The sequence below is a fragment of the Monodelphis domestica genome, chromosome 2 (genome assembly GCF_027887165.1).
Source record: "Monodelphis domestica isolate mMonDom1 chromosome 2, mMonDom1.pri, whole genome shotgun sequence".
NCBI lineage: Eukaryota > Metazoa > Chordata > Mammalia > Didelphimorphia > Didelphidae > Monodelphis > Monodelphis domestica.
In genome coordinates, this window is record NC_077228.1 from 533,954,748 (window position 1) to 533,980,292 (window position 25,545).

Here is a 25,545-nt window from a genome sequence, read left to right on the forward strand (position 1 = left end):
GGTTATAATTAGTCTTTCCCACATTTATTACATTCAAATGGTTTTTCTCCAGTATGAGTACTCTGGTGAATAAGAAGATGTCCCTTTCTACTAAAGGCTTTTCCACACTTATTACACTGAAATGGTTTCTCTCCAGTGTGAATTTCCTGATGGTAAATAAGATGATCTTTCCTTTTAAAGGCTTTCCCACATTCATTTCATTCACATTGTTTCTTCTCAGTATGAGTTCTCTGATGGGTAATGAGGAGTTCCTTTGAAAAGAAAGATTTCCCCCGCTGACTACACAGAAAGTGTTTTTCTCCAGCATGAATTCTCTGATGAATAAGAACTGTTCCATCATTAGTACATACAAAATGTTTTCCTTTAATATTAATTCTTTTATGTGTAAGAAAGTGTCTCCTTTCACTAAAACCTTTCCTTCATTTACTATAGGCATGGTCTTTCGTTTGAATATCAACTCTCTTTTGTTTGGGTGAGCTTTTCTGGTAGATGAAGGCTTTCTCACAACAATTGTATATATAGTGCTTATCTTCTTTCTGAATTTTCCAATCTGCATTAAAAATTAATTTGTTGCCAATGACTTTTCTGTATTCTGTAGTTTTATTCCAGCATGCATCCCTTTCAAGTTAATTATATCTGAGGGGTATCTGAAAGGTTTCTTCCATGTACAAGTTCCTCCTTGAGAACATATCACATATGTAAGTAAGATCTCTGAAACTCTTTCCAAGCCTCTTTTATTTAGGGAAACTTTTCTCCAAAGCTCTTCTCCATGGAGCAGTCAAAGCTGACTTCAGCCTGAAATGTCTCTCGAATGTATTACACTGAGGTACACACACTTTATTCAAACTTACTCCAGGACCCTGTTGTTACTTTTCTAGATTTCCCCTTCTGGTTGTCCTTCTGTTCCTCTAACTTATTATCACAGATCCCAACTTCTCTCATCTTAGAATGCCAAACCATATTTTTTCTCAATTTTTGATGAGATAATGGGTCCAAACAGATGGTTTGTTTCGGACTTGAATCCTTTTCACTCCTTTTCCCTTCAATAACAGAATATAAAACACATAAAATAATTTAAGTCCTTATTTGTTATTCTGAAAGGAAAGAATCTCAGTTAGAGCCTGTTTTAAATTCCTTCTCTTTCCTCAAGAAGACATACTTATTCCTGTATGAGACTTTATAATGAGACTTATGATACTATAGTAACTTACAGAAAGGAAGAAAAATCAAAACAGACCCTCTCTCTTAAGGAAATAAAATTCTAATGAAGGAGAACACACACATATATATAAACAAAATTAATATAGACTAGATAAAAGGTAGCTAGTGTCTGAGTCTCAGGCAAGAATGGATCACAAAGTAATTCTGACTCCAGCGCTAGCACTAGCAAACCAACTAGATAGATGACCATCAGTTGGAAAATAGCTATTAAATCAATGGCAAAATATGATTTTGATAATGACAATTCTCAAAAAGCATGGAAAGAATTCTATGAAGTAACAGAAAGGGAAGGCAACAGTGCTACAAAAACTCAAAATCTTGACAAGTATAGAATGATAATCAGCCAGCTGTGGCAATTGTAGCTAGTAAGCTGTCTCCTTTCTTGGAAAACTGTCAGTGTAGAACTCTGCAGATACTGCCAGGGACTCTATGAGCATCTTGTAGAAGTCTTTTTATCATCTTTTAAAACTCTATAGTTTCTCTTCTATGTTACCAGAGATGGCTCCATCATGCAGGTTAAGGGGTAAGAGCACATTTTCACATGAAAATGATAAAAAAACTGTAGAATGAGGCATCATTTTGTGATGTGGCAAATGTGTTCATCTCACTTTATTTGATAACACAATTCATTATAATGCAAGTTAGGGTTTGGGGCAAGGGAAAATGGGGAAGTAGGAAGTAAAGCTGGAAACACCCTCTCTAAAAGGTCATGAGAGAGTATCAATAGAGGCCTCACAAGGATACATATAGGGACGTTCAGACGGAACTCTGAGATTAAATGAAATAACAACTCGGGGTTAAAATGCTGAAATAATTCTGTATTTTTACAAAGGAACTAAGAGGTTGTCCTGGAAATTTGTAATTATGTCAACAATCTTCTTGTGCTCTTGTACTTTATATTCAGAAATACTCATGTTTATCGATGGTACTCAAGTTCAGAAAGCCAAAAAAAATTTCAAAGAAGATAAAAGCAAAAGATATCATCTTCTCTTGAAAAAGGACAGCAATTAGTGATATCCACAAGAAAAAGTATTCAAATAAGACAATAATCACAAAAATTAAAAAGAAAAAATTTCAGAGATCTATTTCTGGGGGTGGAGTCAAGATAGATGAGTAATCCAGAGCACTTCTGTACAACCATGAGAATCCTCCTCAATCAAGATGAAAATATGTGGAGAAATCCAGAGTCCTAGCCCAGGGAATTCTAGTCTGGGCTTGGGATAGGCACATAGTTCCCACTTTGGGGTGTGAATAAGTATCTAAGTACTAAGTATTAAGTACTGATCTTTTTGCTTAAAGCTCAGGCCAGAGCTCCAAGACAGGACAATCAAGGGTGTGCCTGACTGGATCAAGTACACAGTGAGACCAAAAACTTGAGACTAAGCCTAGGGCTAGAATTTGATCAGCCCTTGACCTGATCAAGATCAGAGTGAAATCAAAGGCTAGCACCTAAATCTGAGGCAATTCTTTAAGCTACCAGCACCTCAAGGGTCAATTGAATAAGCAGGGGGAGGCTCTCAGAGATCTCAGTGCTCAGACCATCACATCATCCCCTCAAGCCTACCTCTAATTAGATAAGAAAAAAGAACAAACATCCAAAAGAGCATTTAACTCTAAAGAATTTTTATGAAAACAATGAGCAAGATACAGACACAGAAGGGGACAATGAAAGCAAAGGAAACAGATGCAAAATCCAAAAGAAAAAAAAGAATTGGACACAGACTCAGAAAAGACTTCAAAAACCAATTAAGAGAGGCAGAGGAAAAGTGATACAAAAAGAAACAGGCCAACAGAAAATGGAGAACCAAAAACTGACAGAGGAAAATCAGGCCTTAAAAATCAGAATTAAACATCTTGAAACTAATGATTTCATAAGAAACCACAATAAAGCAGAATCAACATAATGAAAAAAAGAGGGAAAAATGAAATATCTTATTGAAAAAACAACTGATATAGAGAAAATAGATCTAAGAGAGACAATTTGAGAATTATTGGACTACCTGAAAGCCATGATCAAGAAAAAACCTAGGATATCACACTTCAAGAAATTATCAAAGAAAACTTCCAAGAGTTCCCTGAACAAGAAAATAAAATTGAAATTGTGAGAATTCACAGATCACCTCCAGATATAAATCCTCAAATGACAACTTCCAGGAATATAATAGTTAAATTGCAGAACCATTAGGAGAAACTTCTTCAAGCAACCAGAAAGAAAACATTCAAATACCATGGACCTACAATCATAATCACACAGGCCCTAGGGTCTTCTACATTAAAGGATCAAAGAGCCTGGAATATGATATTCAGGAAGGCAAAAGGCAAAATATTTGGGTTTACAACCCAGAGTCACCTGAGTATATTCTTTCAGGGGAAAAAATGGACATACAATAAGTCAGAAGATTTCCATGTATTTCTTAGGAAGGTTACAGTTAAAAGAGTGGTTGGTTAAACTGTGACCCCAGAAATATGTTTTCAAATAAAAAATATAGTGGTCACCATGGGAAAATTCCCAAATATTAAATATACCCAAGTCAACTGAGTTTTATGGAGATTTTTATTAATACAAATAAAGAATTAATGAGAGAGAGAGAGAGAGAGAGAGAGAGAGAGAGAGAGAGAGAGAAGAGCAAATAATGAGAAAAGGGGTAGGCCAGCCTAGTCTTAAGCCTTAAGAGAGAGATCAGTCAGTCTTTAATCCACTCACCACAAGATTTGTCCCAAGCAAGATTCTAATGTTCAGAGAGACCCACCAGTTCAGCTCCTCAGCTCAACTCAGTTCAGCCATCAAGCCCTCCAATTCAGCTTTGGCAAGCTCTCTCTCCAGAGGCCAAAACGTCTTCCTTTTAAAGAAAATTTTCTCCTATGTCACCTACCCTATGTTCTCACATCTACCAATCACAGTAGATGTTTTCACAGGACTGACCATTCTTAATTTGCATCTGAGTAGACTAAACCTTTGAGTAATTCACACCTGAGTAGACTAAAACCTCAAACCTCTTTTGTTAAGCTTGTCCCTTGCAAGTTTGCAAGTTGCCTGACCTTCATAGGTACTTAGCACCTTTTTGTATTAGATCTAAAAATAGACCCAGCTTAAGGTTTTTTAGCTTTACTTTAAGTATGGGTTAAGTACTTTTCATTGTTCAGTAAAGAGTTTACAACTTTATCTTCCCCTAAAATATGCTTAACTATGGGTGGAGTAGAGTTCTCACATTCCTGATCAAGTACCTTCATTGTTTAAAATGGCAAATGGTCTTAACCAAATCTTCTGAAGTAGGGTCTCAGAATTTTTAAGATTCACAGGAACAAGCCAGACCTAAACAAAAAATTTGAAGTCTAAACAGGAGACACAAGAGAAGCCTAAAAAGGTAAATAAGGATTGAGAAAATTTAAGGTATTCATCAAGGTCAAAATCTTTATGTTCACATGGAAGGTGGATACCCATAATTCTCAAAAATTAGTCTTAGTAGAGAAAATAGAAGGAATTTATACAGAAAGAGGGTGGGTAAGTAAGCTGACTATGATGATATGATGTACATGATAATAAAGGATGATATATGTATGTAAATGTGATCATACAAAATGATATGTATGTAAGATATGTATGCATAGGAATGATATATAAAAAAATCAAGAGGTGAGAGGATTGCACTGAAAGAAAAGGGAAGGGAGAGATAGACTGCAGTAAATTCTATAACATAAAGAGGTGTGAAAAATCACTTCAGAGAGGGGAGGATAAGGGTAATGAGGGATAATGCTTAAACTTTACTCTCATCATAACTGGCTACAGAGGGGAAAAAGTATACTCAGTGGGGTATAGCATTCTATCTCCATATAGAGAAGTAGAAGGAGAATAAGACAAAAGAAAGAGGACATAATGGTTGAGAGGGGTAGGTGTGTGTGGGTGACAAAAAGCAAAATATTGGTGAGGAGGAACAGAGTGAAAGACAATGTAGCAGGATCTAAAGGGTATAATAAGATGGATGGTAATACACAGTTAGTAATCAGAATTCTAAATGTGAAAGAGATGAACTCACCCATAAAACAGAAGAGAGCAGAGTGGATTAAAATGGAGAATCCTGTTATATGTAGTCACAAGAAACAAATTTGGTGGTTCCAGGCACTCCTCCATTGCAAGTGGGTCAGGACCCTGCCTAGTCTTCCTCTGGCCCCACCCTTCCCCTCCCCTGAGTGCTGTGGGGGAATGGGGGTTCTGCCACATGAAGAGTGGCTACTGCCCACCAGCCAGCCTGCCTGCCCAGCTCCTCCCTGACCCAGCTGGAGCACCACAGGCCCCAGTCACTTGGAGCACACTGTCCAATGCTCACCACCCCACCTGAAGACATGGGGCTCCTGGGCCCTGATGAGCACTGAGTCTGTGGGCAGCTACATGTGTCAGTGGTGACACATGTGTCATAGGTTTGCCATCATGGTAATATACAGTGAAACCAACCTTCTTTGTAAAGGACTTCTAACATTGATTTCAGTCATAAGATTTTTCTATAGTGCAGATTCTCTGATGAAGTACAGAAAGACTGGATCTCTGTCTAAAAGCCTTTTCACAGTGATTACATTCAAAAGGATTCTCTCTCCCATGGATTCTCTGATGGATATCAGTATTCTTCTGATAGCTGACAGATTTTCCATACTGATAACATTCACAAAGTTTAGCTCCAGCTTGGATTCTCTGACATTGATTAAAATTCCTTGGCGACCTTAAATTAATATATATCAGTCTTTTAAAAGTGATTTCCTTGTCACAGAAGGTTAAGGAGATTGGGGCTACCTCAGTGGATTGAGAGCCAGGGCTAAAGACAGGAGGTCTTGGGTTCAACTCTGGTCTCAGACACTTCCCAGCTGTGTGACCCTGGGCAAGTCTCTTAACCCCCATTGCTTGGCCCATACCACTTTTCTTCCTTGGAGCCAATACACAGTATTGACTCCAAGACAGACAGTAAGGGTTTCAAAAAAAAGAAGATTAAGGAGGGATGTAAGTGTGACTCTGGGCAAATCCCTTAGCCCTAATTGTCAACACTTACTACTCTTCTGCCTTAGATCTCATACTTAGAATTTCTTCTATGGTAAGTATTTATGTTAAAAAAAAAAAAGAATCAGTACTAAAGTACTAATTAATGGTTCCACGGTAGAAGAGCAGTAAGGACTAGGCAATGAGGGTTTAGTGATATGCCCAGGGTCACCCAGTTAGGGAGTGTCTGAGGTCAGATTGGATCTGAGGACCTCTCCTGTCCAGGCCTGGCTCTCTATCTCCTGAGCCACCTAGCTGCCCCCTCAGTAGTGATTTTCAGATAGAAGGTAAGGTTTTAAAAAGAGAGACAGAGAGAGAGAGAGAGAGAGAGAGGAAGACAGACAGAGAGACACAGAGAGGGAGAGACAGAGAGGGAGGTAGAGACAGAGAGACACAGAGAGGGAGGTGGCGACAGACAGACAGAGAGGGAGACAGATAGAGGGGCGATAAAGAGAGAGACAGAGACAGAGAGGCACAGAGAGAGGCAGAGTGAGAGACCTGCTTCAGACAGTCTTTCCTCAGAGATTTCATTCCCAAGTTTTCTCCCCATGGAGATACTCTGGTGCACAGTAAGCCTGGGCCTCCGGGTGAATGTTTTACCACACTGATTACATTCCTAGGGTTTCCCTCCAGTGTGGATTCTCTGCTGTACATCACAGGCACCATCACCAGTGGATCTTTGCTTCTGAGTTTCTTCCCCAGAAAGGCTGAGCTCTGCAGTGAGAAAATCTACAGACACACATGGGCAGAATCAGTCATATCGCACCGCCATTAGCTCCCCACTGCAGGATGCCCTCATGGGCAGAGTTTCACCCCAATCCCATGGATCCTTGCCAACCTGGAGCCCAGGCAAGGCGAGCTTTCTCCAATGCCAGCTCAGGGGGGGCCAAGCCTTGAGCTCCAAGCCTGAGCCGGGAGGTGCTCTGTCCAGGTTACCAGGCACGTGGGTGCTCCCTGGCTTTCCTTTCACCCCGTCTGCACTCTCCATCCTCTCTACCCGGATATTAAGCCCTTTGGTGCTGATTGTTCTCCTGGAAGCAGGATGTCATTTCCTTGGGATCACTTTCCAGGGGACCTTTTCTGTGGAGTTATCTGAGGGCACGTGACCAATGACTGCACCCTTTTTGTACTGACCTGAGCTATAAAGGATTTGCTTTTTGGAAGGGCCATTTCTTATTTCTTTTTTTAACATTTATATTTCGGGGGGCTGCTGGGTGGCTGAGTGGGGAGTGCCAGGCCTGGAGCGGGGGAGGGGGGTCTTGGGCTCGAATCTGGCCTCAGACCCTTCCTCTGTTGCAGCACAGTAGGTCCTCGGGGCTTCAGGACCAGAGTCCGTGGTGACCATCTTTAGTCAAAGGAGAGAACATGCGTGAGGCCGGATGCCTGGGCCCAAGGGGGCCGGCAGGGAAGGGTCGTTGTCCGTGGGAGTCCGTGGAACTCCCTTGTGATCATGATATTGGGGGCTTCTGCCGCTCTGCCAGAGAGATCGGACAGGAGTCGGGTCTACAGGGGTTAGAGCTGGTGAAGACCCGCAGGGCTGAAGAGGGGCCGGGACACGGATCCGGTGCAACAATCCAATGGTCTCGGTGGCTGTCACTCCATCCTTCCAGTTCAGACTCTCAGGCCAGAATATGGAGCACCAGCCTGAAGGCTCAGGGATGCTTGTGGTCACCAAGCCGAACATGCCCTTTTTCCAGAGGAGGAAACTGAGGCCTGAGGCCTGAGGCCGGACAGGATCTTGATTGGGCCAGTCAGTTACATCCCTCCTTAACCTTCTTAATCAAAGCCAGAGAATCTAAGCTAGAGATAACTGGGACAGGACAAAGCCTTCGTTCCCCTGCCAAGAAGGAAGGGGAGGAGCGGAGTGGAAAGGCACCGCGGTGCCTGAAGGGGGCTGAAGGTGGGCGGGGAAATGGAGGCGCGACTCAGACTATGTATCCCAGAATGCCCGCTGAAGTCTGCTCACAGGGGCGGTGCTTTACGGGATTGCTTCATCTGGCTGTCCATCTAGCCTGCTATGGCCCTGCCCTATTACGGAAGCTGGCAGAGTCACGTGAGCGAGATTCCGGGAGGAGTGCACATGCGTATTCCTGCTCTGGGCTCTGACTGCTCCATGCTAGGGAAGCTTGCGTGGTCCGTGGAAGAGGGAGGGCAGGAATGCCCAACGGCCTGTCATTCGTGGGGTGAGAATCGCAGTGCGCACACGCAACACAGTTGACTTTCCCCCTCCCCCTCTTCACTATAGATTTCGGGGTGATTCTGGAAAGGTGGCTTGGGGAGGGGAGAGCGAAGGGAAACACGTGTGTGGCTGTGGGCTGGGTCTGTGTGCTTGTGGGAGGGGGGGCTCGGGAGGGTGCACACGCGGGCGAAGGGTGTTGTGCTCATCCTTCCACGCGGTGACCTCCCCTCTCTTTCCCAGGAAGAACTGTTTCCTCCTGCCCCTCCCCCACCCTCATCTTTGCTCCCTGAGCCTTTGTCTGTCCTCGCTCTACGGAAGTCCCTCCGGGCTCCCCTGAAGACCCGACGAGGGACCTGCCTGTCCTGTGACCTCTCCGTCCCCTGGTAGTGTGGCGGCGTGACCTCTCCCCACCCAAGTCCCTCTCACTTCCTTCCAGCCGCCTCTTTCCTTTCTGTGTGCCAGGCACGGTAATAGGTGCTTCCTCCATAGCCCTGGGAAGTGGAGCTTTCTCTTGTTCAGTGGTTTTTCTGTCTCTTCTCACTCTTCATGACCTTGTTTAGGGTTTTCTTGCAAACATAATGAAGCATCCGGCCATTTCTTTCTCCAGCTAAAGGGGAAACTGAGGCAAATAGAGTTAAGTAATTTGCCCAGGGTCACAGAAGCCAGTAAATATCTATGGCTTCATTTGAACTCAGATCTCCCTAACTGCTGACCCTGCACTCAGTACCCTGTGCAGAAGGAGTGGCACAGGATGGAGCTGAGCAGTGCAAACGGTGGAACCATCAGCCTGGAGGGCCTGAAGACAGACTGAGATTTACCCAGAGAGACTGAAAAGATGGAGGTAGGAGATGCCAGGTCCAAGCCACTGAGGGGGCAGGAGGGGATGATGGTCCAGCAGAGGAGGCTGAGAAGGAGCAGCTGGACACAAAGCCACCCAAGGAGAGACAGTGGTCAAGGGTGTCCATGTGTGCGACAGTACCAATATGGCAGACCAGTCATTGGAAAGGGCTGAGAAAAGGGCCACAACAGGTGGTAACAAGAGAGGGGAGGGAGGGAGAGGGAGGGGGGGAGAGACAGAGACAGAGAGAGACAGAGGGAGAGAGAGAGACATGAAGGGAGAGAAGGAGGGAGGGAGCGAAGGAGAGGAAGAAAGGGCATGTGGGATGCAGAAGGCAGGGAAAGGAGAGGACAGTCTGGTATTCTATCACTGTGAAGATCAGTGGACAGAGGGAGGCCTGCAGGGCTGGTGGATGCTTGGACTGACCAGCAGCTCTGGGCATGTGTGAGGGCACCAGGAGTTGGGGAAGGTGGAAGCTCTGAGATGGGGCACAAATGTGGGCAGGGTGGCAGGGGAGACAGAGGGAAGGAGAACACACACTCCTTCTGTACAAGGTACTGAGTGCAGGGTCAGGAGTTGGGGAGATCCGAGTTCAAATGCAGCCTTGCTTCTGTGACCCTGGGCAAATTACTTAACTGTATTTGCCTCAGTTTCCCCTTTAGCTGGAGAAAGAAATGGCCGGCTGTTCCATTATCTTTCCAAGAAAACCCTAAACAGGTTCATGAAGAGTGAGAAGAGACAGAAAAACCACTGAACAAGAGAAAGCTCCACTTCCCAGGGCTATGGAGGAAGCACCTACTACTGTGCCCGGCACATAGAAGGGAAAGAGGCGGCTGGAAGGAAGTGAGAGGGACTTGGGTGGGGAGAGGTCAAGCCACCACACTACCAGGGGAGGGAGAGGTCACGGGACAGCCTGGTCCTACGTTAGGTCTTCAGGGGAGCCTGGAGGGGGTTCCGTAGAGCGAGGACAAAGCCTCAGTGAGCAAAGAACCTGGAGGAACTCTTATCATAGCTCAGCTTCAATACATCAGGGTCACCAATAGATTAGAAAGCTAAGTAACTTTCTACCTCTTTCCTACCTTTCCCTCTCCTTACTACTACTACTACTACTACTTCTACTACTACTACTTCTACTACTACTTCTACTACTACTACTTCTACTACTACTTCTACTACTATGATTTAATAAAATTATAAAGATACTAGCAGTCTCATAATTTAATTTTAATTATTACAGGGTTCTCCCTATAGGATATGTGGCCTTGAGTGTTCTTATCTAATGAGACCATATTTATTTAGACTTTTCTAAAAGTCTAAATAAATATGTCTCTGTCTCTCTGTCTCTGTCTCTCTCTCTCTCCCCCCCCTCCCCCTCTCTCCCCTCTCTTGTTACCACCTGTCGTGGCACTTTTCCCAGCCCTTCCCAATTACTGGTCTGCCATATTGGTACTGTTGCTCACATGGACACCCTTGACCACTTTCTCTCCTGGGTGGCTTTGTGTCCACCTGCCCCTTTTCAGCCTCCTCTGCTGGACCATCTTCCCCTCCTGCCCCTTCAGTGGCTGGGACCTGGCATCTCCTTCCTCCATCTTTTCAGTCCCTAGGGGTAAATCTCAGTCTGTCTTCATACCATCAAGGCTGATGGTTCCACCTTTTGCTCTGCTCAACTCCATCCTGTGCCACTCCATGGAGCACTGATTCTGGAGGTGGAAGTTCTGGGTTCACATCCTGGGACTCAATTTCCTGATGTGTAAAATCAGGGGCTTCCACTAGACACCTCAGAGGACCCCTTTCCCTCTCAATCTCAGAATTTCTTCATAAAATCCACTCCTAACTTCAGACAGTCATGTGGGCAGCTTTGGAATGCTGGGCAGTGCCTCCATGTCTTTTCTCTTAACCTCCATGCACTGGGCAGGTCTTAACTTCTGTGTCCACCATCGATCTCCTTTCTGTCCCCTCCTTTCCCCACACACCCGACCCCTCACTCCTGTGCTTCAGGACCCTTGTGGGCCTCCTTTTCCCAAGACTTTACCACCTCTGAGGCACACAACCAGTCAAGGGCTTTATGGCACTCTCCCACTCCAGAAAGTCCACTGATTCCCTGTTCCCTCCAGGAAGCAAAAATCATCTCAAGTGTTAGCAGCTAAAGCCCATCCCAGCTGGACTCAAACTTCCCTTCTTCCACCTTTTCCCTTCTTCCTCTCCAGATACAGGATGACCAGCCTTTGCACTTCAGCTCTTGCAGTCTCTGTGCATTTGCCCTGGCTGTGCCCTGTGCCTGGCATGCCCTCTCTGTCCTCCTGCCTCCAGGATCCTTAGAGTCTTTCACCGCTCAGCAAAAGTGTTCCCTCCCTACTGTTGCCTTAAATCTGTTTGGCACAGACCTTTGGCACATCTTGTCTCCCTCCTGGCCCCTGAGCTCCTTCCTTGTCTTTTGTCTTTGCTCTCCCTGTGCCCAGCACGGGGTCTGGCGTGGAGTAGGTGACCAAGAAATGCTTTTTGGTTCATGGATTAATTGGTTGGTGGGTTTCATATGAGTTAGTCCATATTTGTGATATGGAAATCATATTAAAAGTCATATATATTAAATTAAGGTCGCCAAGGAATTCAGCTATGTAATTCCTAAATGAAAACTGAAGTCAGCAGTCAATCTTTTATGGAGTTTTTAATTACAAACAGGAGGGAAAAAGGTATTGGAGAGAGAGAGGGAAAAGGGAGAGAAGGTAATAGGGCTTAAATGCCCACTCTGCTTTAGTCTGGGCCAAAAGCCCAAGGCCTTGGAATGTCCAAGGCAAAGAAAAGAGATCAGTCCCTATCACTCACATGACCAAAATGGAGAAACAGTCTCAAGGTTCCTTCCTCCAAGCACCAGGTTCCAACCACCACCTCTCTTCTTCACACAGGAAGAAAAGAACCAGAACCCCTGGGCTGTCCTCTACCTCACTTCCTGTGTCCCCCTGTGCCAATGGTGGCTCTAGCTTAAACCAGGACCGCCCAGAGGTCTGTCCCCTTTGCACATGTCTGTTGTGGTGATATTCTCAAAGAATTAAATCTTGAGCTTTGCTGCAGCCCTTTCTCAATCCTGTTACCTTGAGTAGGGTGGAGATTTTAGTTTCCAAGACCCAATTCTGTCATTCCAAGTATCTCTATTGTTATTGATCAGGAAATAGCTAAATCCCATCCTCTAAAGAATGGTTTGAACAGGGTTGAGCAGTTTTGAAATTCACATATTGCATGCTGGAGAGTACCTTGGGGTGCCGTTTGTGGACAAGTGTGTAAGGGTGAAGTCTCAGGTATGTGACAGGATGATCTAGAAGGCCTCTTGGGTAGGTGTTTTCTTGGCCTCTGCTTCTCACCTATTTTCCCACCACCTTACCTGGGAGGCCCTCATGCCCCAAGAAGAATGTGGGCACCCCCTGACTTTGCACGTCCTGCTGCCCCCATCTGCCCAGCAGTAATAATTTATGTGTTCTGGGAATGATTCTCCTTGGAGAGCCCAGGCCCTGTTGGGGTCAGATGAGAGCTGCCCCTGCCTCTCCTGTTGAGCTACTGTTGTTGACATGGGCACTGTACCCCAGAAACCCAGGCGAAGTATTATCAGGGGAACTCCCTTTTTTTTCCCCTGTTTTTTTCAGTTTTTTCCTGACTGAGCCTAAAAACACCCAATGACCCCTCTAGGGTCCTGAGATGACTATCTTCCTTTGATCGTCCTCTAGATGGACAGAAAGATGCACCTTCAGACCACACCTTGATCGTATCAGACATCTGTTTGTCCCCTAAAACTAAGGAATCTTTATGTCTCCAGGCAGACCCCAGTATGATCACCCCACCTCATGCCTGAGTGACTAACTGTTGTGAAAAATGTATAAAATCCCCAGAACTGATGTCGTCTGGGGGAATAGCCTGTCCTTTCATGCTGTCCTCCCAGAGAACTGCTCCCCATCTTGCTGTTCCACCTTGCTATCCTCCTGGCCACTTTCGACATTACTTTCTAAATTAATAAATCTCTTTTTGTTTTAAGCTAAGTTTTGGAGTCATTGCATGCTTTCAAAAGGCATCCTTCCAGAACCCCAAAAGGTTCTTCCTGCCCATAACATTGTAAGGAAACTTCAGATACACTGGTTTCTCCTTTGTCCTTTCTACTTTGTGTGCCAATGCAGGTGCCATTAAAAAGAACCCCCACATGCCCCACCTTCTGGGAATTTCTTTTGGTCCCAAAATGTCCTATCTATAACAAAGTCATCAAGTCAGAGCCCCAGGCATGATCAATCAATTCATTAGGGAATCTGGTGGTCACTAATCAACTGGGTCCAAGACCTGGCTCACAGTCCAGGACCCTCTCCTCAGCGTCTCAGGGAGTTTATAGCACTTGGAAGGCTTCCAAAAATAGAACGGGGTGCTACAGTTCCATAACTGGTCTCTGCAGAATTGGGGGAGCTCCTCTGATTGACTAATGGACCCCGACAGCATCAAGAGCCATTTTGTCCACTGTTCTTTTCACAGGTCAGCAATCATATCCTGTCCTGAGACCTTCCCCCGGTTAGGAGACCCTGTCAGCAAGGTCTTGAGCTGTCTGCAATCCATCTGGTCATCTTAGCATGGCTTTGGTCAACAATATGTTAGGATCCAAGAACTCGGTGATGGAGGCTCTTAGGATGGTGTAGTTTTAAATTCAAGGGTCACTTGGGAATGGAGCTAATGCTTCAGGGGTGTGAAGACTGTTGCTAAGGCACAGGAAATCATTTCTTTTTTTTTTATTTTAAATATTTTTTTATGTTTATATGAATCATTATCTCCATGTCCCCTTTTCCCTCCCCCCTCCCAGAACCAACAAGCAAACTGGATTGTACAAATGTTATCACTTGATACCCATTTCTATATTATTCATTTTTGCTATGGAGTGATTTTTTAAAGCCGAAACCCCAAACCATGCATCCATATTTCCATGTGATGAGTGATGTTCTCCATTTTTCTTTTGAATTTCTACTCCCATAGTTCTTTCTGACAATGTGGATAGCATTCTTTCCCAGAAGTCCTTCCCAGAAGTGGCCTGGCTTATTGTACGGCTACTAGTAGGAAAGTCCATTATATTGGATAGTTCCAGGATGTTTTACTTTCTGTGCACAACATTCTCACAGGAGCTAATTTTGAACATCATAGACTTGTGTCAACTTTAGATTACTCCACCCTACTTAGTCTAACAAAATGAGGAATGTCTACACCCATACTTAAGGATTAAGTATCTAGGAGGATGGCCTTTGATAGACATGTGCTAGCAAATGACAATTCAGAAACAGTTGACAGACCCTGGGCTGTCCCAAGTCAAGCTTAAGCTACCATTGGTACAAGTGAGATGAAGGGAAGTGATATAAAACTGTTTGTATATTTGGTATCAGTTTCTCTCTCCAGACTCTTTTGCGGCAGAGAAGTGGCTGGCGGCAGCCTGCTGAGCGGCATCTTGCTGAGCAGTTTGGCATCTTGGAGTGGCAGCAGCTATTGACCGGTTTAGTGGTGAGTTTCCCTTGATACCATACTGCAGGAAACCTAGTAACCTAGTTCAGGTGAGGCTCTTCTTTGAGCTCTCTTGGAGTTTAGGCTGACTGCTTTCTCCTTTACCTTCCAAATGCTACCCTCTTAGAGAAAGCCTTTAATCTTCAAAGTCCTTGTGTTGAAGGAATTTGAACTCCCCCTGGCACAGGCCAGGTGGGGGAAATCCTATACTTTTCACTCTCTCTTCTCCTAAATTTCCTCCCTCTATATTGATAAAATCACCATAAATTTCCAAACTGAATTGGGTATTTTATTTGGGATATTCTTTGGTGACCAAATTAATTTACTTTTTCAAATTAATTTACAACCCTAAAATTATCCTTACAATTGTGAATTGATTTTGTGTTAATAGAGCTTCACAAGCTGAGATAATTCCCAAATACAGAATTAACTACTACAACATGAATCTCTTTAATAGATGAAATACAATTAATAAAATCTTTTGATACCTGAAAAGTCTCACCAGTCCTTTGTGAGTTCATACTACTAACTTCCATAACTCTTATTCCTACAGTATTAACTAAGAAAAGGACCTCAAATTTCCTCCTATTCAGCTTAACTCACTAATTATAATCACTGATTCCCATGAAATTGCACTGAAATGAGTACTGATTAAATTGAGTAGGGGTATCAAAATTGTTTTGACATTGCTAATTCTTGCCTTAAATTCACGAATCATTGTTTCCTTCCCAATGTGAGATGTGAGTTTTTTTCTTAAATGAATAAAATTCTTGACCTGCCCAGTTGTATGTTGTGATGATTAAAATAGTGGAAGACTTAAATTGTTGAGGATAAAAGATTTGGAGCCTTAAATTGTGATCGCAGAAAATATGTTTTCAAGATAGTGTCTTGTTTTTAAATCAAATATAAGGTGTTCGCCAGGGTAAAGTTCCAATTATTAAATATACCCAAGTCAGCTGGGTTTTACAGAGATTTTAATTAATACAAAATGAGGAATTAAAGAATGGGAGAGAGAGAGAGAAAAGGAAATTATGAGGAAAAGGATAGGCCGGCCCAGGCTAATCCTGGCCAGCCCAGGCCCAAGCACTAAGAAAGAGATCAGTTAGTCTTCATCCACTCACCATAAGATTTGTGCAAGCAAAGATTCTAGTGTTCAGAGAGGCACCAGTTGCAATTCAGACTTCTCAGCTGACTGTCCCGAGAGAGAGACAGAGTCCTCCTCAGAGGGAGTTCCAGCAAGACTGTCCCTGCTTTCAGTTTCTCTTCTCCTTTTAAAGGGAATTTTCTCCTATGTCTCCTTCCCATAGTTCTCACGTCTACCAATCACAGTAGACATTTTTCAAAGGACAGACCATCTTAATTCACACCTAAGAAAGCTAAACTTTTTGATTAAGTTCACACCTGAAAACCTCTGAGTAAGTTTTTCACCTCTTTGCTCCTTGCAAATTCACAAGTTGCCTGACCTTTATATAGGTACTTAGCATTCTTTTGTATTAGATCTAAAAATAGGCAGAGCTTAAGAACTTATGTCTTACTATAAGTATGGGCTGAAGTGCTTTTAATTGTTTAGCAAGGAGTTTACAACTTTATCTTCCCTTAGGGCTTGCCCAAGTAGGGGTGGAGTAGAGTTCCCATATTCCTGGTCAAGTTCCTTCACTGCCCAAATGGGGAATAGTCTTAACCAAACCTTATGAAGTAGGGTCTGAGAATTTTTAAGGTTCACAATGTCCAGCTTCTGATTTCCAATATTGTGATTGTGATTTCAGGGCCCTCCTGTGATCTCCATCCTTTCTCTGGCCTCAGTGGCTCCTAGCAGAGTCCTCAGGAGCCCAGCCCTCAGAGAGAGGGTCAGTTCCCAGCTGGGAATAAGAATCTGGTCCCCAGATCTCTAAGTAACATGATTATCTTTTTACAGGCCTCAGCTTTAGTGCAAGGAGAAGGTGGTGCAGGATTTCCCCTCCAAGGAAGGGAATACAACCCAGGAGAGTATCCCTGCTCTGCAACCTTTCATCCAGCTCCAGGGCTGTAGTGAAGCCAGTCCTTCTCCCAGCTGGGCAGAAAGGACATGAATGAAGTCAGAGTAATGAGAAAACAAAAAGGATGGGCAAGCATGGGAGATGTGGTCCTGACACGTCAGGAGAAGGGTGAGAATTCCAGGGTCATCAGTGGGGGAATGGAATCTTCCCAGTGTGAGAGAACTTTTATCTCTTCCCTCTGGAGAGTGTAATGGCCAGAATGCAAGAGCTAAAAATAAAAGGGTTAAAAATAAACAAAAATCAATTCACAATGAATTTTAGCAATTCATTCATAAAATGTAGGGAAAGTGAAGGTAGAGAAAAGGGAAAGAGGGTAGAGTAAGAAATTAAATTAATGAGCTTTACTATTGCTTAAGCCCTGGCTTTACTGTGGCAAAGCTCCAGAAGCCCCAACTGGAGGGCCTGAATGTCAATTAACAGAGATTTTAGCCCAGAGGCCTCCTCCCAGGTGAGGGGCCCCTCCAGAGGCTAGTACCTCCTTCGAGGAAAGCCAAGGAATAGAGACAGCCTTTTTTCTCTCACCCACACATAGCTCTAATTGAAAATGGGGGCATTCCAAGGTCCTTAGCTGGAGCAGGTGCCAGGAAAGGTGAAACAAAGGGTTACTAGGGGCAGTGGTGAGGGCTTTTGAACCCTAGACAAAACACATGGTCATGACTTTCTCCAGCAGGAATTGTGAGATCAGCCAGGGTTAGAGAATTTGGTAGAGGGGTGATCTGTCAAGGTGGATGCATATGGGCTTAGGGAGTGAGGATGCTTGTGAGAGCTTTGTCTAGGAGCCACAAAGCAAGGTTGGCCTAGCCTAGGACATCTCCTTATCCTGCTGTGTTTCTCCAGATATAGCTCTTCCCCAAGTCAGCAACATAGAGGAGAAAGAAGGAGGGACTTCTGGAGTCCTGGATGCCAGGTTTCTGGTAAGATCTTGTTACTCTCTTTCTCCTTTGTCCTGTCTCCTCCCTTAGTCTCTCTTTCCTAACATTTCTTTCCTGTCTTCACTCAAATTCATGTTGGGACTCACGCCTCAGTAGATTGAGTAGCTCAGTGGATGTGAGGCAGGCCTAGAGATGGGAGGTCCTAGGTTCAAATGTTGCCTCAGACACTTCTCAGCCATGTGACCCTGGGTAATTCACTCAACCCCCATTGCCTCCACCCTTCCCACTCTTCTGCCTTGGAACCAATACATAGTATTAATTCCAACATGGAAGGTAAGGGTTTAAATTTAAAAAAAAAATCAAACAAGATCGGAGTTGTGGCAAATTTTTAAAAATTAACAGAAAAAAGTCAAGAAGTCACAATAGCAGGATGTGTCAGACAGCTGTAAAGGTGGCATGTTGAACATATATAGTTTTAAAAAAGGCAACATAATTGAAATTGGCCTTTTCATATAGAGAGAAGTTATCATTCCATTTGATAAATGTTAAATGAAGAATTATCAAACAATCTTTTGAAATGAAATGGAGATGAGGGGGCAGCTGCGTGGCTCAGTGGACTGAGAGTCAGACCTAGAGACAGGAGGTCCTAGGTTGAAATCTGTCCTCAGACACTTCCCAGCTGTGTGACCCTGGGCAAGTTACTTAAGCCCCATTGCCTAGCCGTTTTCTCTCTTCTGCCTTGGAGCCAATACACAGTATTGGCCCCAAGACAGAAGGTAAGGGTTTAAAAAAAATGAAATGGAAATGAGAAGGAAGGAGAAAGAAAATGCTGGAGAAACAGAAATTATCCCTTGATGCTGTGTGGAGTTGCCATGATGAAATTTCATGCTTAGTTAATGCTTATAGTATTGGGGGCTAGCATGAAATGTTGAATAATAGGATGTCGTGATTTGGCAGTTTTAGCTAGCGGAAGGGTTGACAATACAGGGACTCTCTGCTTAGCTGCTGGAATGGTTATGCTGACTTGGGCAAGAGTTTACCCCTGGCCCACAGAGGGAGGTTGTTCTAACCTCCTTCATTCCCCACTTCTTCTACTATACATGAGGAATCTTCTTCATGCAACTGTATCCTCATCAGGGGATTCAGTGGGAGTCAGTTTGATATTACTGGTGAAGGATCATAGCTGGACAGTATAATGGTCAGAAAAGGTGCATTCCTAGATGAGCCCAGAATATGCCTCTGTGACCATCCCAGAATATTCTCTGTCCTTTGTGTACTTTGTCACCATTAAATCCCAGAAGCCTTCTTTTTCCTTAAAAGACAAGTCTCACCCATTTCAGCTCAGAGAAATTCTACTCACCAGTAATCCAGAAACAAATTTCCATTCCTTCAAACAATCTTTTGTGCTCATTTGCCCTCTCTAAGGATTCCTTAAGTCCTATGAATCTACATTATAGCAGTTATTTTTACATATTTTGGTAATAATTAATTTATCACAATTTAGACACAAAATGTGAACAGGAATGTCAAATTCATTAGCTCTATAGTAAATACAGAACATGGCTAGATCATATCTTGGTCCTAAGTTTAAAGACTTAAACCCACTTTTCCTTTAAACCTCTTATGATGGAAGGATTGATAAGGATGGAATGCAGTCTTCTTGAGGCTATACTGCTAAAAACCTGTCTTACAAAACTGATCTTTGGCTTTTCTATACAGACTGAAATGACATGATATTTTTGGGGTTCATCGTTGGGAAAAACTCAGGAACTTATACACTGGCTCCTCAGTTCAATATTAAATGAGGCAGAGAGCATGTGGATAATGACAAAATATTTTTAGAGGACTTGTCCTAATTAAGCAGGAATGTGTTCCATTCAGGAATCTTTGACATTCAAGGATGTAGCTGTGGAGTTCACCTGGGAAGAGTGGAGACACCTGGATCCTGCACAGAGGGCCCTGCACACGAATGTGATGTTGGAGAACTATGAGAACCTGGTCTCCATAGGTAAGCAGAACCAGCCCCTGTGAATCAGTGTCAGTATGTTGGAATTTTTGCAACCTCATTTGCTGTAGGCTAAGAAAAGGCTAAATAAATATGGTCTCATTAGATAAGAACACTCAAGGCCACATATCCTATAGGGAGAACCCTGTAATAATTAAAATTAAATTATGAGACTGCTAGTATCTTTATAATTTTATTAAATTTTAGTAGTAGTAGTAGTAGTTACTACTACTACTACTACTACTACTACTACTACTACTACTAATGATGGGAGGGAAAGGTAGGAAAGAGGTAGAAAGTTACTTAGCTTTCTAATCTATTGGTGACCATGATGTATTGAAGCTGAGCAATGACAAGAGTTCCTCCAGGTTCCATGCTCCAACCAGAAGACTCCAAAGACCTCTTGGTCTTCCATTTATAAGGTGTTTTCTCTACCCACTAGCTCTCACACATCACATCTCAGGAACCATCTATAATTTCTTCATTTGCCTGGGCTGCCTAGGGTTCCAATGCCTATGCAATAAATTTTCTGTCTTGTTATTTTCTTAACTTCCATTCTCTGAGGTCTTCTCTATACCTGAATTACTCTATGGTCTTCGACCTCCAGGTCCCCGAGTTCTGACATTTAAAGAAAAGACAATAATGGAGAGAGAAATTCTTTTCCAACAATCCCAAATCTTTTATGGCCAGTAGGGAAAATGTTTCTGTTCTGTGTTTCTGGGAAAGAGGTCGTTGCTTTGTATGATTTGAGCTCCTCTGGCTCCTTTCCTCATGTGCCTTCTCTTCTCTGGAACCTCTCCTTACTGAGAAGGAGTCATCATCTTGGTAAGAGGAGAATCAGGATAGAGGAGTGTCCCTGAGTAGAGGCACTTAGAGAAGAGAAAGGGCAGGAAGAGAGGGTGATTGACAGTGTTAAAGGTGTTGAGGTTCTAGACGATGTTTGAAAAAAGCCATTGGAATTGGCCGTTGAGACATCATCAGTGAGTTTAGAGAGAGCACTTCCTATTGAATGATGAGTTTGGAATCCAGCCTGTAGTGGGTTAAGGAGAGAGTGAGAGGGAAGGAGTTGGAGGCATGTGTTCTGGGTGGGGGGGCTCCTCAGGTAGGTTAGCCACAGAAGAGGAGAGGAAGGGGACAGCAGCAGCAGAGACTGGTGGGTCTTCACAAATAGGGGAGAGGTGGCAATGTAGACAGTGGAGAAGCAGAGAGGGAATGACTGAAGATAAGTGGACAGTCTGCAGCAGAACTGAGGACGTAATGGAATATCTTGTGCACATGGAGCAGTCAGCCTTGTTCAGGAGAAAGGCCCCCTCATTATATAAGACAGAGGTGAAGGGAGAGATTGTAAAGATTAAAATTTAGGGGGAAATGATGCAGGTAGAAATTAGTTTCTCTCTGCAAGGAGTATTATATTTTTCGTGGTTTATTGAAGATTAAAATATAAAGACAATGCAAGTAAGAAAGGCATGTGCTAGGTGGGCTGAGAGGCCCAATTCAATTTCACTCACATTATGAGAGACGTGTGTGCTCTAAAACGGAAGTAGAAATGAAAGTAGAAAACCTTTCTTCTTTCCCTTTTTCTCTCTCTTCCTATGATCCGCCACATGGCCAATACCCCCCTTTTTTTACCAGGTAGTCCTGGGTGATGAGTGATCTGCTCTAAGGCTAGGATATGTTGGCCAGGCAGGTCACCAGTTGGTCGCGATCTGGGTCAAACAGTGAAACAGTCTGGAGCAGAGACAGGAACGCAGGAAAGCGCGGCCAGGAGCCAGAACAGTCTGAGGTGGTGGGCAAGGCTGGGACCAGGTGAGCGATATCAAACAGGTCTAGATTACAGGCAACAGTAGCTGGGCTAGAAGGGCTGTTACCAGGTGATCGATATTGAATCAAAAAGTCCGAAGAGGAGGGCTGCCGCCAGGAGCTGATCAAGATGGCTTTCTAAAAAAGCATCTTGAAGAAATGTGACTTAAAAAAATTTTCTAGGCAGTAGCTATTAAAAGCTGAACTTAGTAGAGAAAAGAATCAGAAGATTGAGATATTTCATTTTCCCGAAGTAGGTGCCAAACTGTAAAGATTAAAATTTAGGGGGAACTGATGCAGGTAGAAATTAGTTTCTCTCTGCAAGGAGTATTATATTTTAAGAGGTTTGTTGAAGATTAAAATATAAAGAAAATACAAGTAAGAAAGGCGTGTGCTAGGTGGGCCGGAAGTCCATTGAAATGCCTTAAAATATATAACCTCCAGTCTTTAAAGTTCCTTGGGTTCGTTATCCATTTAGATGCCTATTGTCTGAAGGCAAATTGAAAAGGGGTAAGCAATGGGATTAAAATATAAAGAAAATACAAGTAAGATAGGCATGTACTAGGTGGGCCGAGAGGCACAATTCAATTTCATTCACATCATGAGAGACGCGTCTGCTCCGAAGCAGAAGTAGAAAAAAGGGCCAGTAGCCTTTACAACCAGGTTAAATACCCCGTCTAGCTCTCAGCCCAGGTGTGGTTACAAGGCATCTGACCTTGTTTGTGTGTTCTTGGATGGGCAGGAGAGAAAGACTGATCCAGGTAGGCACTGAACTCATTGAGGAAGGAGAGGAAGGGCCCAGAGGTCAATAGAGAAAGAGCTGCCAAAGCTTAGCCTGGATGGTAGTTTTGTATTGAATGAACTTCAGAGGAGGAGAGATTAGCGAGTGATGGAGGCAGAGGGAGAGGTTTGAGGGGCACTTGGAAATGGGGAGGAAACCATCTCCACCTTGACCAGTTAGGACCTGAGTGAAAGTGCAGCCAGGATTTCATTCACCTCTTTTACCTTTTTTTTAATTTATTTTTTGATTTGATTTATCTAAACTTGTCAGTGGTTGGTTCAGATTTCCCACTAGTATAGTTTTATTATCTATTTCCTCCTTCAATTCTCCTAGTTTCTCCATTAGAAATTAGGGTGCTATACCATTTGGTGCATACATGTTGATTAGTGATATTTCCTTGTTGTCTGTACTCCGTTTTATCAGGATGTATTTACCTTCCCTATCCCTTTTAATCAGGTCTATTTTTGCTTTGGCTTTGTCAGATATCATGATTTCAACTCCTGCCTTCTTTCTGTCAGTTGAGGCTGTGAATCTTAAAATTTCTCAGACTTGTGAATCTTAAAAATTCCCAGCCTCTACCTTAGAACATTTGATTAGGACTATTCCCCATTTTAAAACAATGATGGGACTTTGGTCAGGAATGTAGGTGGGAACTCTAACATTACTCCACCCATACTTAGGCATAATTTAGGGGAAGATAGAACAATGAAAAATCCCCAACCCATACTTAAAGTGAAGAACCCTTAAGCTAGGTTTATTTTTAGATATAATACAAAAGGGTGCTAAGTACCTTGCAGATCAAATTAATCAAGGCAATTTGCAAAGGACAAGATTAGTCTACTCAGGTATGAATTAAGAATGGTCATTCCTTTGGAAAACGGCTACTGTGATTGGTAGACATAGAGATTTAGGGGAGGTGACATAGGAGACAATTTTTTTTAAAAGGAAGGAGTTAGAGGGCTCTGGAGTTGAGTTCAGTTAGGGTAGCTGAGTTGGAGCTGGAACTAGTTGGAGTAGCTGGGTCTCGCTGAACACTAGATTTTTGCTTGGAAGGATCTTGTGGTGAGTGATAAACGACTGACTAGTCTCTCTTAAGGCTTAGGCCTAGGCCATGTTAGCTTAGGCTGTTCATACTATATCTTCTCTTATTCTCTCTACTTTTTCTTAATTCCTTTATTTGTATTAATTAAAATCTCCATAAAACCCAGCTGACTTGGGTATTTCATATTTTCGGAATTTTTCCCATGGCGACCACTTTATTTTTTAATATAAAACCAAGAGATTAAAATTTATCTTTACAGTTTTGCCAATTCACAGCCTTGAAAACATGTTTTCACAGTCACAGTTTAAGAAAACGACTCTTTTGTCTGTAATAAGGCCCAATAGGTCTTACTCTAATCTTTAATTTTGACCTTGTGAGTATCTACCTGCCTCATGTGTGTTTCCTAAAGACAACATATGGTAGGGTTTTGTATTCTAATCCATTCTGCTATTTGTCTATGTTTTATGGGTGAGTTCATCCCATTCACGTTCAATGTTATGATTGTCATTTGTGAATTCCCCAACATTTTGGTATCCTCCCTTAATTCTGACCTTTCTTCTTTTGCTGTTACCTTTTAAACCAGTGCTTTACTTTAAATCAGTCCCACTAGTCCCCTCCCTTGTTATGCTTCCCTTTCTAGCCCCTCCCTTTTTGTTCCCTTCCCCTCTCCACTCTCCTTCCCTCCCTTTTTGTGTTCCCTCCCCCCTGCCCCCCTTAGTTTTCCCTTCTCCCTTACCCTGTTGAATAAGATAGAATTCAAGATACAAATGGATCTAGATGCTCTTCCCTCTCAGAGTTGATTTCACTGAGCATAAGGTTTATGTAATACCATTTAGCTCTCTTTTCCTCTCCTTCTAAGAGAATTCTTCCCCTCCCCTTACCATATGTATCTTTCTGTGACAAAGATTGCTCTGTTTAATTTATTTCTATATCTTCAAGTATATCTTAATACCATCATTGATTCCCACTCCCTTTTTCTTTCTTTTTGTTTTTCCCCCCTCCAAATCGTGTTAGTGCCCCAATCTTTCCCTATGAGTGCCTCTTCTGATTACTCTATTTATGCTTACAATTTTTGAAAGTTACACATACATTTCCCCAAAATGTTAGTACATATAATTTGATCTAATTATGGATCTTATAGAAGAGAGTTTGAATAAAAGGGGGGGGGGAAGCACTTTTCTCCTTTTCCCATTCTTTCACATTACCTTTTCATGTTTCTCTTGCTCTTTGTGTTTGGATGTCAATCTTTCCACTGAATTCTGGTCTTTTCTTTACAAATACTGGGAAATCTTCTATTTTGTCTAATGCCCATACTATCTCCAGGAATTGATGCAGAGTGAGAGGAGCAGAGCCAGGAGAACATTGTACACAGAGACTGATACACTGTGGTACAAATGAAAGTAAAGGACTTCTCCATTAGTCTCAATGCAATGTCCCTGAACAACCCGCAGGGATCAAGGAAAAAAAACACTACCCTCAAGCAGAGGACAAATGGTGGGTGTAAAAACACCAAGTAAAGGCAACAGCTTGACTACAGGGGTGGAGTGGATATGATGGGGGAAAGACTCTAACCGAACACCCTAATGCAAAAGGCAATAACATGGAAATGAGTGTGGATCGAGGACACATGTGACACCCAGAGGAATCAAGGATTGCCAATGGGAAGGGTGGTGGGAGGCGGGAGAGGAAAAGAAAAATGATCTTTATTTCTAATGAATATTGTTTGAAATGACCAAATAAAATAAGGTTTAAATATTTAAAAAAGAAGAAGAAGAAGAATGGGCAGCCAGGGCTTGACTGGGCACATTTGGTCTGAGAGGTTTTCCCTCTCATTTTGGTTGAAGCAGGAGGAATGCGTGTGGAGCCTGGGGCTCAGAGTGCTAAGGAGAAAGTATAAGGAAAGAAAAGAAAAGAAAAGATCTTTTTAAACTGGCTTTTGAAATGCACAGAAATCCAGAACCAGAAGGCATTGCTGACCAGCAGGTTAGCCTTTAATGCTACATGTGGATTTATTGTTTTAGTTTGTATTTATTTTGTTTGGAATTTCTTAATTGACGGGAAATGTGTATTGTCCTGATTATGACAGACCTTTGGATGACTAGCCTTTGTGTTCATGGACTTTTGACAAATCTTGTCTTGGATTACAACATAGTCCCTCTACGTTTTCTTACTTGCCTGATTTTCCATTTCTTCCTGACTGATCATTTGTAGCCTGCAGACTGAGAGTTCTGGAACTT

At 43.0% G+C, this 25,545-nt stretch overlaps 1 protein-coding gene across 4 annotated transcripts in view; it reads left to right on the forward strand.

Annotated features, from left to right (window-relative positions):
• The window catches only part of LOC100618858 (zinc finger protein 260-like), a 108,465-nt gene that overhangs the window by 59,741 nt on the left and 23,179 nt on the right, over window positions 1–25,545 (forward strand). Inside the window, exons 1-5 of one of the 4 annotated variants that reach the window (XM_016427047.2) lie at window positions 8,263–8,427; window positions 14,658–14,772; window positions 16,688–16,916; window positions 17,646–17,722; window positions 19,562–19,688. The exons of 1 other annotated variant lie outside the window; for it this stretch is intronic. In XM_016427047.2, the coding sequence (XP_016282533.2) occupies window positions 16,838–16,916; window positions 17,646–17,722; window positions 19,562–19,688 (283 nt within the window). In that variant the 5' untranslated portion in view covers window positions 8,263–8,427; window positions 14,658–14,772; window positions 16,688–16,837. Of the gene's footprint in view, window positions 1–8,262; window positions 8,428–10,774; window positions 12,262–14,657; window positions 14,773–16,687; window positions 16,917–17,645; window positions 17,723–19,561; window positions 19,689–25,545 lie in introns of those variants that run through there. 2 more of the 4 variants (XM_056814439.1, XM_007505821.3) reach the window with 2 other exon arrangements.